General features: G+C 40.2%; 1 protein-coding gene across 5 annotated transcripts in view; it reads left to right on the top strand.

The window, feature by feature from the left end:
• Positions 1-12,792, top strand: part of SAMHD1 (SAM and HD domain containing deoxynucleoside triphosphate triphosphohydrolase 1) — a 67,258-nt gene that overhangs the window by 33,619 nt on the left and 20,847 nt on the right. For all 5 annotated transcript variants that reach the window (NM_001075861.2, XM_025000618.2, XM_025000620.2 and 2 more), the window contains 2 exon segments: positions 7,777-7,913; positions 8,697-8,792. In NM_001075861.2, the coding sequence (NP_001069329.1) occupies positions 7,777-7,913; positions 8,697-8,792 (233 nt within the window).

The following is a 12,792-nucleotide window of genomic DNA, read 5'->3' as shown; positions in this document are numbered from 1 at the left end:
TTGCTAAGAGTCGGACACGACTGAGCGACTTCACTTTGACTTTTCACTTTCACGCATTGGAGAAGGAAATGGCAACCCACTCCAGTATTCTTGCCTAGAGAATCCCAGGGATGGGGGAGCCTGGTGGGCTGCCATCTATGGGGTCGGACATGACTGAAGCGAGTTAGCAGCAGCAGCAGGCAGTTAATATATGGGCTTTCTTGGTAGCTCACATGGTAAAGGCTCTGCCTGCAATGCAGGAGACCTGGGTTCAATCCCTAGGTTGGGAAGATACCCTCAAGAAGGGAATGGCTACCCACTCCAGTATTCTTGCCTGGAGAATTCTGTGGACAGAGGAGCCTAGTAGGCTACAGTCCATGGGATGGAAAAGAGTCAGACACCACTGAGCAACTAACACTTTCACCTTCAGGCAATTAATAGAGTCCCCATTACACTTGTAACTTTTTAGGCACTTTCCATTCATACCTAAACTACAGGTTAGAAGGGAAATGGTGATTCTATGTATCAAATGTTTATATACTGAGAACACTGTGTCCATCAAATATTTGCAGTTTATAATGTGACAAATGAGTTTACTTTTTTCTTGTTAATTCATCTGGGTTGGATTGATGACAAAATTACTTACAGGGGATAATGTATTTGCCCTGAAACTTGTTGGCCCTTGTGTGGTGCTTGGTTTCAGTGCAGGTATGGAGGCATTTGATGAGCTCCTGTCAATTAATGTTCCTTGGAGTCAGGAGCTCCCTGGAGTCAGGGTTTGGACTTAAGCCTCCTGCTTCCAGTTATCGGTCTTATTTTTACAGTAGTTTCATAGCTTCTCCTTCTATACAGCACCATTGATAAAACATCTACGTTAAAGATGAAAAGTTTCTCTACTGTGAGGGTCACCCAGAGAGGTTCACAGCGTTATATGGAGAAGAGAAGAGGGAGGAGGGAGTAAGAGGTGACCCGAATGAGATGAGGTGGAATCAATAGAGGAGAGAGTGGGCTATCCAGTAATCTCTTCCTTATGTGCACTCCACAACTGGACCGCTCAGAGTTGTTCACGGAGTTATACAGAGAAGAGAAGAAGGAGGAAGGTGACAGAGGTGGCCAGGAGGATAAAAGGGGGGAATGAAAAGGAGGGAGACAGATCCAGCCAGTAATCAATTCCCTAAGTGTTCTCCACTGTCTGGAACACACAGAAATTCACAGAGTTGGGTAGAGTAGAGAGGGGTTAGGGAGGAGACACAGGCGACCTGGTGGAGAAAAAGGAGAGTCCAAAGAGAGAGAGCAGTTAAGCCAGTAATCTCGCTCCCTAGTGATAAAGGGGTACTGAAGATTGGGTTCTTAAAGGTACAAAATTGGTAACAAATACATAAAAGCAAAAATTAAAAATCTAGAGTAGAGTTTGGAATTTCAAAAATACGATGTTAAAGAAAAGAAGAAGGAAAAGAAAGAGAGAAAAAACAAACAAAAACAAACAAGGTCGTGAAAATTATAAAGAAAATATAGGTACAAAATTGATAACTAATACCAAAAAGCAAAAGTTAAAAATCTAGAGTAGAGTTTGGAATTTCAAAAATACAATGTTAAAAAAAGAAGAAGAGAAAGAAAAAAAAACAAACAAGAACAAACAAATTTGCATAAATTATAAAGAAAATACAGGTATAAAATTGATAACAAATACCAAAAAGCATAAATTAAAAATCTAGAGTAGAGTTTGGAATTTCAGATATACAGTGTTATTTAAAAGAAGAAGAGAAAGAAACTGAGAAAAAGAAAAAGAGACAATAAAAAAGGGTCACAGAAATTGTAAAAAAAAAAAACAACTATAGGTACAAAATTGATAACAAATACCAAAAAGCTAAAATTAAAAATCTAGAGTAGAGTTTGGAATTTCAAAAATACAATGTTAAAGAAAAGAAGGAAAAAAAAAGGTCAAAAAAATTATAAAAAATATATATATGAAGTTTGCTTTAAAAAAAATGGGGTCTTCTTTTTTTTTTGCAAAGTCATCGGTTATAAAAGTGAAAATTAAAGGAATAATAGAAGACTTAAAAAAAATTTTTTTAATTAAAAAATAAAAAAAAAAGAATGATCATAAAAATAGTAAAAATATATCTAGGACTTTCTCTGGTTTTGTTGTGAGTATTGCGGGTTCAGTTCATTTTTGGCTAGTTCCTTGGTCTGATTTATATTCTCAAGATCTACAGGCCCCTTCCTGTGTAGCTGGTACTAACCACAGGGTTTTAATCTATTGCCTGTAGCTTCTAAGGCGGTTCCCTCTGTTATAGCTTCCTCTGTTTGCTGGTCTCTTCAGTGTCTGGTTTCCGCCCTGAGCCAAAGGGGACGGTGGAGGACACTTTTTTTTTTTTTTTTTAGGCTCACTTGTTCAGTTGCGCTGAGGGGAGGTAGGGAGGGATGCTGCAAACAAATAACACTGGTGTGTGCTCACAGTGCCTCAGCCACACTGGGTCTGCCCCCTGTTCACGGCGCGTGTAGCCTCCCTGCCCACGCTGCTCAGGCTCTAGGTTGCTCCGATGGGAACCATCCGTGGCCGGCCCTGGGCTGCCTGCACTTCCAGGTCCAAGCTGCTCAGGTTCAGGCACTCGGGTAGTCCTCAGAGGTGCAGACTGTCGGTTGGGCCTGCATTTTGTGCCCTTCCCAGATCCAAGCAGCTCAGGTGATGAGGTGTTTGGCGCGCGGGATTGCTGTGACTTACCGCCTCCCTGCCGCTGGGTTATCTAGGTGTGCACCGGCGCACCTTCTCAGGCAGATATTGACCGTCCAGACCCCCAAGAAGTTTTAGTTAGCAAAGAAGCCTGCTTACAGTTTTACAGATGATGTCTCTCTGGGGCTGCGATTGTCCCCTTCCAGCTCTGGCTGCCTATCACCGGAGGGGTGTGGTCTGCCACCGGCTATCTCTGTTCAGTCCTTTGTTCTGTGCGCGGGCCTGGTGGTGTCATAGGTTAGGGCTGGCTTTTTGCGTGGTAGATATCCCACAGTCTGGTTTGCTAGCCCAAATTATTTCACTCAGATAGCGCTCAGGGTATTCAGGCCAGATCCTTGCGATGCAGCCCGCGCCGCGCCTCCCTGCCCAGCCCCCGCTTGCTAATGGCGGATGCAGGCGTCTGCGCTGCTTCTCCGCTGGGGGAGTTACCGTAGGGCTCAAAATGTGCGGGTTTTAATTGTTTATTTATTTTTCCTCCCTGTTATGTTGCCCTCTGTGCTTCCAAGTCTCGGCACAGATTCGGCAGTGAGAAGGTTTCCTGGTGTTTGGAAACTTCTCTCTTTTTAAGACTCCCTTCCCTGGACGGAACTCTGTCCCTCCCTCTACTGTCTCTTTTTTTGTCTTTTATATTTTTTCCTACCTCCTTTTGAAGACTTGGGTTGCTTTTCTGGGTGCCTGATGTCTTCTGCCAGCATTCAGAAGTTGTTTTGTGGAATTTACTCAGTGTTTAAATGTTCTTTTGATGAATTTGTGGGGGAGAAAGTGTTCTCCCCGTCCTACTCCTCCGCCATCTTAGCTCTTCCCCCCTCAGAACAGCATTTTCTTTTATGTTTTCCTCTAAGAGACTGTCCTGACATTGACTTCATTCTGTTGCTGCTGCTAAGTCGCTTCAGTCGTTTCTGACTCTGTGCGACCCCATAGACCACAGCCCACCAGGCTCCCCCGTCCCTGGGATTCTCCAGGCAAGAACACTGGAGTGGGTTGCCATTTCCTTCTCCAGTGCATGAAAGTGAAAAGTGAAAGTGAAGCCGCTCAGTCGTGTCCAACTCTTAGCGACCCCATGGACTGCAGCCTACCAGGCTCCTCCCTCCGTGGGATTTTCCAGGCAAGAGTATTGGAGTGGGGTGCCATTGCCTTCTCTGTGGCTGGAAATGGAAAAAGAGATTATAAGAGAATTTAAGCAACCTACAGATAGTTATTTTTAAACTTTTACTCATACTGAAGCAAATGATGCTGTATTTTAAAAAATCATCTTCAGTCTTCCTCAGAGACCAATCCTAACCATTTATCCTATAACAGTATGTTACATTTAAATTATCTTTCCAGTTAAAAACAAAAATGAATTTTGGACTTTATACACTTTTGGGTTAACTGACAAACTGTCAAATATCATACATCTTAATGAGGTCATAACTCCACGTGTCTGTACATAGCTCTTGCTCACCATGAATGAACATGCTGACTAGAACACTGAAACTGGCTTTTACCCTGTTCAGTGAGATGAGTTCACTGTTCACTTGCTTGGATGTTGTCACAATGCCAAAAATCCCAGAAAAGAAATTAGGTCACGTTTTTATGCTTTAACTGTCAGAATATAGAAGAATAAGCATACTGCCTTTCCACTTTCGTCATTTGAGCCAGAAATCATCTTACTTTTCTTGCATGTTATTCTGAGCAGTCATATGATCCTTATTGTCCTTAATAATAACACGACCTTGAAGGAATAGGATCCCATGAGCCCTCCTTTTTTTGGTTGCAATTCCAAAAGCAACTCATCTTTATTTTGAAAATCTTCACTTCTTATTTTTAATTTTTTTAGAATTTTTTTCATGTTTTAGGGATAAGTGTTGAAAATAAACAGCAATGTTAAAAGAGTTTAACAGTTGAAACCTATATACCTAAATTCTAGCATTTGCTGGACTTGCTTTATCACATATTTATTACTTACCATCCCTCTATTCATTTATTTAAAGCTTGAAATTTGAAAGTAAATTTCAGACATCAGTATACCCTAATTCCTGCAGCATGCAGATTAACTAAAGTTCAGTAACTGTTATAGATTTTTCTTCTTTTTATGCAAAATTACATGCAATTTATGTGTTAATAAAAATTGTAAGGTTAACATTTGCTGGACAAATGCAGGACACAGAACATTATCTTCTCCTTAGAAAGTCCCTTCATGCTCTATCCGACAATACCTGTTCTACCTCATCTCTAGAAGCAACCACTATTACCTGTCCTAGAGTTTCATATCAGTGGAATCATACAGTATATATTCTTCTGCATAAGGCTTCTTTCACTTAGCATTGACATTTATCCAGATTGCATGTATCAGTAATTCATTCCCTTTTATTGCTGAGTAGTAGTCTATTGTATGAATATGCCACTGTTTGTTTATCTCTTCTCTCTGCTTCCTAAATTCCTATTTCTGATGAATGTTTCAGCTTATCTGGATGCAACTATCGTAAGCATTGCAAATGTTATGACCACTGCCTTAGGTAGTCATTTTCATATCTTGGTCTTTATTCTGCAATATTCCTAAGCAATAGGTGGACCTTACCCTTTCCTCCCCTTCCCTTTCAAGACCTTACCCCCAAATCCCTTAATTAAATTGGGGCCTTAGAATGTTAAATTCAAAAGAACCTTAGAGATCATCTGCTTAAAACTCCTCTTGATGAGGAAACTAAGGCCAAATGAAAGAAAGCAACTTATCCTAATAAATGGCAAACCTGAGCTCAAATCAAGTCTTCTGACTCCCAAGTTGAATGTTGTTTACACTCTTTTAGTAAACACTTTAATCATTCAGTTTAATAGACAAGCAGTTTCCCTTTACTTTTGTACATATATGTATCCTGTGACCCTTTAATCCCTCTTTTGCCCACTCAGCCAATGAAAACGTCAGTCCACCCCAAAACCTGTACCTGGTAGAATAAGATGAAAGGCATAAGAAGAGTATCAGTCAAGTTCTTTGGGGTTCGAGGGAAGAAGAAATTACATCTGTAATTTGGATGCACTGGGGAAGGTTTCATAATTAGGCACTTTTTGAGATGAACCTCAGAGATTAGATAGGCCTTCAAGAAGTGAGATTCTGTCATGGGGGAAAGCATTTCCCTAATTTAGCTGGGAATAGGGTAGATTAAAGCATGGGTTAGAAAAGTGTGCTCTTATTATATTAAAATTGTTTTGTTTTTCAAACTGAATATAATATGTAAAGAAATAATGAAAACCAGACTTCCTTGGTGGTCCAGTGGTTAAGAATCCTCCTGCTAATGTAGGGGCCATGGGTTCAGTACCTGGTCCGGCAGGATTCTCCATGCTATGAGGCAACTAAGTCCATGCGCCACAACTATTGAAGCCCATGGGCACTAGAGCCCTTGCTCTGCAACAAGAGAAGCCACCACAGGAGAAGCACGAGCACTGCAGCTAGAGAAAGCCCATGCCCAGCAAGAAAGACTCAGCACAGTGAAAAATGAATAAAATGAACATGCTTTTAAAAGATGTTTCTTAAAAGCATTACTGAGAGGGTAAGGAATCTGTTAACCATGGATTAAGAGGGAAGAACATACATATACATGTAGGTGACGTGAATGACATAGGCTGCTAATATTTTGCCAAGAAAGGGCATTTTAATAAAATTCACTTTGCAAAATGCAATGGTTGATTCAATCAAGGATAATGAATGAATGCTAAACCATTGGTTGAAAACTTACTGGGATAATCAGAGCCTCTGAAAATATCACCTTGCAGAAAGATTCACTTTTAACAGAGAAAAACCTGAGGATTATTGCCCTAACCAACTTTTGGAACTTGTTAACAAAGCCCATTATGTGATACATGATGTGATGCACTGAGCCAAGCTCATGTGGTGCTCTTAGATGTTATAACACTTGTATAATGTTCTTCATAACAGTGTTTTCCTTGAATCTAGTGGTAAAGAAACAGTAAACAAGTTCACAGTTTGGACATTTTACACAATGACTGCGTGAACTTTTCTAAATTGTCAACATCATGAAAGAAGTTGGAATTACCTAGTTCTAGATGGGAGGAGCCTAGAAAACACGACAACTAATGTCATCCGTCATCTTTAATTGGTATCTCTATCCAGCAACAAAAATTTGTAAATTGCATTGTTGCAACAATTAAACAAATTCAAGTACAGATTGTATGTCAGATATCTTTATATCAGTGTTAAATTTCTTGACATGATTGTGATTAAGTTAGATAATGTTCTTGGGAGGTATATGCTGAAATATTTAGGAGTCAAGAGTCTTGCTATCTGTAATTTTCAAATGTTTCCTCAAAAATTTGTATGTGCACACATACAGTGTTTACATATGTCGAAACAAAACAGTTGATAAATTTTGGTGAAGGGTATTTTATTTTGAAATTTCTGAAATAAAAAGTTTGAAGAAAAAGGAAGAAGGAAATTAAGCTACCTTCTATCATCATGGAATGAAACCTTTAAAAGCTTTTTCTTTTTTTTGACTGTGCCTTTCTTTGCAGGATCTTAGTTCCCCTACCAGGGATCGAACCCAAGCCCCAGCAATGAAATTACTGAGTCCTAACTACTGTACCTTCAGGGAACTCCCTTAAAAACTTTTTATTAAGGAAATTTACATCACTTAGTTTCATGAGTTAGCTGCAATAATTAGCATTGCAGTTTTATTTCATCCCTTCACCCCATCAGACCCTGAGCCATTTTGAAGCAGATCTCAGACATAATTTTGTTATTCCTCAAGTTTCATTCTCTTTTTTTTAAAAAAGCAATAAACTAATATACCCTTTTGTACCCCCAAACTCAGTCTCAAGTCATCATCTCCAGTGCAGTCTTATCTCATCTCTCCCCTTTCCCACTCATTAGGTTATCCTGAAACAAATCCAAGACACTGATTGGAGCACTTTTTACAAAAGTTTTTTCACATCTTTATAATCATAGTGTGTCTATGTATGTAAACCTCTGCTTGAAATCATTTCAGAAGTACAGCAATATGAGTCTCTTTAAATATTGGTTTTTTTTGTTTTTTTTTCATTCTAATATAACTGAAATTTCATCAAATTGGCAGATAACATTTTTCTGGAGATCTTATACTCCACTGATCCCAACCTGAATGATGCACGAATGATTTTAAAGAAAATTGAATCCCGTAATCTATACAAGTTTGTGGGTGAGACTCAGCCCATGATACAAAGAATTAAAAAGGTAAGTTGAAAGGTCCTCTGTCCCCACAAGAGGAAACCATACCCATCACAATACCACAGCTGTATTCTAAGTCCTTTATAATTAATACGTTCTCATTTAATCTTCACATCAATCTCTTGAGACGTATCTTGCAGACAAACTGAAGCTTGGGAAAGATTAAATAACTTGCCTACAGAAGCACACTTAGTAAGCTAGGATTCAAAGTCAAGTCTCATTTACTCCAAACCTTTACTTTCTCAACTCGGAAGTGAGAGGGGGCCTCGTTTTACCTAGATCCAAAGACCAGAAAATGAATGTAATGGAAAAGGGGCCTCAAAATAAGGCCTCTGCAGGAGCTTCTTTGAGACTCTAAGGACCTGCTTTTTAACTACTTCCTTCTTTCACGGTTTATCACTTTGTCCCAGACAGTGCTTGCCTGCCTGCCTTAGTTCAGTCATTAGTTCTCTCTCCTGCTTGTTGAAGGGTCTTATCTTTGTCAAAAAACCTGTAACACAAGCTATGCTGATAACCACACCCTGCCTCACAATACTGCCTTAGGTCACACTTTACTTCTTCTTGTTTTACTAATAGGTTAATGCCTCATTTTTTTCAATGTGAAATTCTGTTATGAAAATCACACTATTGTGATTTGATTAAAAGGTAGCATGGGTATATATTTGTTAGGGAAATCTCTATCTATGTGTCTTGGTAAAGTGCCATTTTTAGAGAAGAACCCTCTTGGTGGCACAAACACTGTAGGATGAAGAACTGGAGTTCTAACATGAGGAGCCTTGTCTTTTCCAGGAAAACTATGAACACCTTCCAAATGAGGTCGCCAGTGCTAAACCCAGTGATGTAGAGCTAGAAGCTGAACTGAAGGCTGAAGATTTGATAGTGGATGTAAGTAGTTAGCTCAATAACATGCTAAGCAAAGAATTTATTTAAGGTAAAGCATCACTACCACCCCTGTTATAACAGTAGTACATGTTCATTAGAAAATCTGGAAAATATAGAAAAAAAGATGGATAGAAGAGAATCACCTATGATATCACAGAAAATACTAACATTAGGCAGATTTTTAAAATGACAGCCAACTCCAGTATTCTTGCCTGGGAAATTCCATGGACAGAGGAGCCTAACAGGCTGGGCTAACAGTCCATGGGGGCGCAAAAGAGTCAGGCACAACTGAGGGACTAAACAGCAACGAACAAAATTTTCTTTGACATATTTTTATGTCAATATTGTCAATATTTTTATGTAATTGTGGTCATGTTATTAATAGAGCATTGTATATAATGATTTTTAAATGTTTTCTTGATCAAAAAAGTAATTGTTGTTGTTGTTCAGTTGCTCAGTCGTGACTCCATGGACTGCACCATGCCAGGCTTCCCTGTCCTTCACTATCTCCCAGAGCTTGCTCAAACTCATGTCCATTGAGTCCGTGATGTGATCCAACCATCTTGTCTTCTGTTATCCCCTCCCCCTCCTGCCTTCAATCTTTCCCAGCATCAGGGCCTTTTCTAATGAGTGGGCTCTTCACATGAGGGGGTCCACTGGAGAAGGGAATGGCAAACCACTTCAGCATTCTTGCCTTGAGAACTGTACGAACAGTATGAAAAGGCAAAAAGATATGACACTGAAAAATGAACTCCCCAGGTTGGTAGGTGCCCAATATGCTACTGGAGAAGAGCAGAGATAGCTTCAGAAGGAATAAGAGGCTTAGTCAAAGTGGAAACAACGCTCAGTTATGGATGTGTCTGATGGTGAAAGTAAAGTCGAATGCTGTAAAGAACAATATTGCATCAGATCAGATCAGATCAGATCAGTCGCTCAGTCGTGTCTGACTCTTTGCGACCCCATGAATCGCAGCACACCAGGCCTCCCTGTCCATCACCAACTCCGGGAGTTCACTCAGACTCACATCCATCAAGTTAGTGACGCCATCCAGCCATCTCATCCTCTGTCGTCCCCTTCTCCTCTTGCCCCCAATCCCTCCAAGCATCAGAGTCTTTTCCAATGAGTCAACTCTTCGCATGAGGTGGCCAAAGTACTGGAGTTTCAGCTTTAGCATCATTCCCTCCAAAGAAATCCGAGGGCTGATCTTCAGAATGGACTGGTTGGATCTCCTTGCAGTCCAAGGGACTCTCAAGAGTCTTCTCCAACACCACAGTTCAAAAGCATCAATTCTTCGGTGCTCAGCTTTCTTCACAGTCCAACTCTCACATCCATACATGACCACTGGAAAAACCATAGCCTCGACTAGACAAACCTTCGTTGGCAAAGTAATGTCTCTGCTTTTGAATATGCTATCTAGGTTGGTCATAACTTTCCTTCCAAGGAGTAAGCGTCTTTTAATCTCATGGCTGCAGTCACCATCTGCAGTGATTTTGGAGCCCAGAAAAATAAAGTCTGACACTGTTTCCACTGTTTCCCCATCTGTTTCCCATGAAGTGATGGGACCGGATGCCATGATCTTCATTTTCTGAATGTTGAGCTTTAAGCCAACTTTTTCACTCTCCACTTTCACTTTCATCTAGAGGCTTTTTAGTTCCTCTTCACTTTCTGCCATAAGGGTGGTGTCATCTGCATATCTGAGGCTACTGATATTTCTCCTGGCAATCTTGATTCCAGTGTTTCTTCCAGTCCAGCGTTTCTCATGATGTACTCTGCATATAAGTTAAATAAGCAGGGTAACAATATACAGCCTTGACGTACTCCTTTTCCTATTTGGAACCAGTCTGTTCCATGTCCAGTTTTAACTGTTGCTTCCTGACCTGCATATAGGTTTCTCAAGAGGCAGGTCAGGTGGTCTGGTATTCCCATCTTTCAGAATTTTCCACAGTTTATTGTGATCCACACAGTCAAAGGCTTTGGCATAGTCAATAAAGCAGAAATAGATGGTTTTCTGGAACTCTCTTGCTTTTTCCATGATCCAGCGGATGTTGGCAATTTGATCTCTGGTTCCTCTGCCTTTTCTAAAACCAGCTTGAACATCAGGAAGTTCACGGTTCACATATTGCTGAAGCCTGGCTTGGAGAATTTTGAGCATTACTTTACTAGCGTGTGAGATGAGTGTAATTGTGCGGTAGTTTGAGCATTCTTTGGCATTGCCTTTCTTTGGGATGGGAATGAAAACTGACCTTTTCCAGTCCTGTGGCCACTGCTGAGTTTTCCAAATTTGCTGGCATATTGAGTGCAGCACTTTCACAGCATCATCTTTCAGGATTTGGAATAGCTCAACTGGAATTCTATCACCTCCACTAGCTTTGTTTGTAATGATGCTTTCTAAAGCCCACTTGACTTCACATTCCAGGATGTCTGGCTCTAGGTCAGTGATCACACCATCGTGATTATCTGAGTCATGAAGATCTTTTTTGTACAGTTCTTCTGTGTATTCTTGCATAGGAACCTGAAATGTTAGGACCATGAATCAAATTGGAAGTGGTCAAACAGGAGATGACAAGAGTGAACACTGACATTTTAGGAATCAGTGAACTAAAATGAACAGGAAAGGACCAATTTAATTCAGAGGACCATTATATCTACTACTGTGGGCAAGAATTCCTTATAAGAAATGGAGTAGTCCTCATAGTCAACAAAAGAGTCTGAAAAGCAGTACTTGGATGCAATCTCAAAAACGACAGAATGATCTCTGTTTCTTTCCAAGGCAAACCATTCAATTTTACAGTAATCCAAGTCTATGCCCCAACCACTAATGCCAAAGAAGCTAAAGTTGAACAGTTCTATGAAGATCTACAACACCTTCTAGAACTAACACCAAAAAAAGATGTCCTTTTCATTATAGGAGACTGGAATGCAAAAATAGGAAGATACCTGGGGTAGTAGGCAAGTTTGGTTTCGGTGTACAAAATGAAGCAGGACAAAGTCTAACAGAGTTTTGCCAAGAGTACACACTGGTCATAGCAAACACCCTCTACCAACAACACAAGAGACGACTCTACACATGAACATCACCAGATGGTCAATACCCAGATCAGATTGATTATATTCTTTGCAGCCGAAGATGCAGAAGCTCTATACAATCAGCAAAAATCAGGAGCTGACTGTGGCTCAGATTATGAACTCCTTATTGCAAAATTCAGACTTAAATTGAAGAAAGTAGGGCAAACCACTAGGCCAAGGTATAAAGTAATACATACCAATAATTTTTTAATAGCACACACACACAAAGGAAAATATTAAGATTTTTTACTCCTATTTTCGTGGAGAATGTAGTGTCTTCTTATATCCTATGAAAATGCCAAATGACTTTCTAATATTTTCTTCTGTTCTCTAGTAAGAAATTCTTTTCAGAGTTCTACTCCTGAAATCTCAGGACAGTCTTCCCTGTGTACTTTTTCCATAAGCCTCTAAATTCTTATCTTCTTGCTGATGCATCTTTGAGTGAAGGGCAATCTTACTATAACCATTCTTTGCCCTTGAACCCCCTTTCTATTTCCTTGGCTGCGTGTTCAAGTGCCTTAGATCTGCAGATCGGCTGCAGCTTCCTGTTTGATTAGATGAAGTTCCCTCAGAATAAAGGGATCTCGGGTCCTGACTTCCTGAGGCTCTGAAAGGCTTCCCTCTCCGGAATGTTACCCCTGGGCTTGCACATCTGTGCTTGCCCGCAGTGCCGAGCATTGCTCCTAGTAGTCCCCCACTTCCCAGGGCATCCCCGTCCAGGTGGCCTCATGCATAGATGACGTACACATGGCCAGTAGGCATGAAAAGAAGTTTAACTTTCTTATTAACCTGTAGGCAAATTGATGCAATGAGTTTCTGATTCTCAGATATATAAGATGAAAAAATTTTTTTTAAGATTTTGTGATAATAAAGATATGTGATAATGGAAGTGTAAATTGACACAAGAGATCAAACTTGGGTCAATTTTAACTGACCT

The sequence above is a fragment of the Bos taurus genome, chromosome 13, assembly GCF_002263795.3.
Source record: "Bos taurus isolate L1 Dominette 01449 registration number 42190680 breed Hereford chromosome 13, ARS-UCD2.0, whole genome shotgun sequence".
In the NCBI taxonomy this organism is placed as follows: Eukaryota; Metazoa; Chordata; class Mammalia; order Artiodactyla; family Bovidae; genus Bos; species Bos taurus.
Note: the sequence above shows the minus strand (reverse complement) of the source record. Positions and strands in the feature narration are given on the sequence as shown.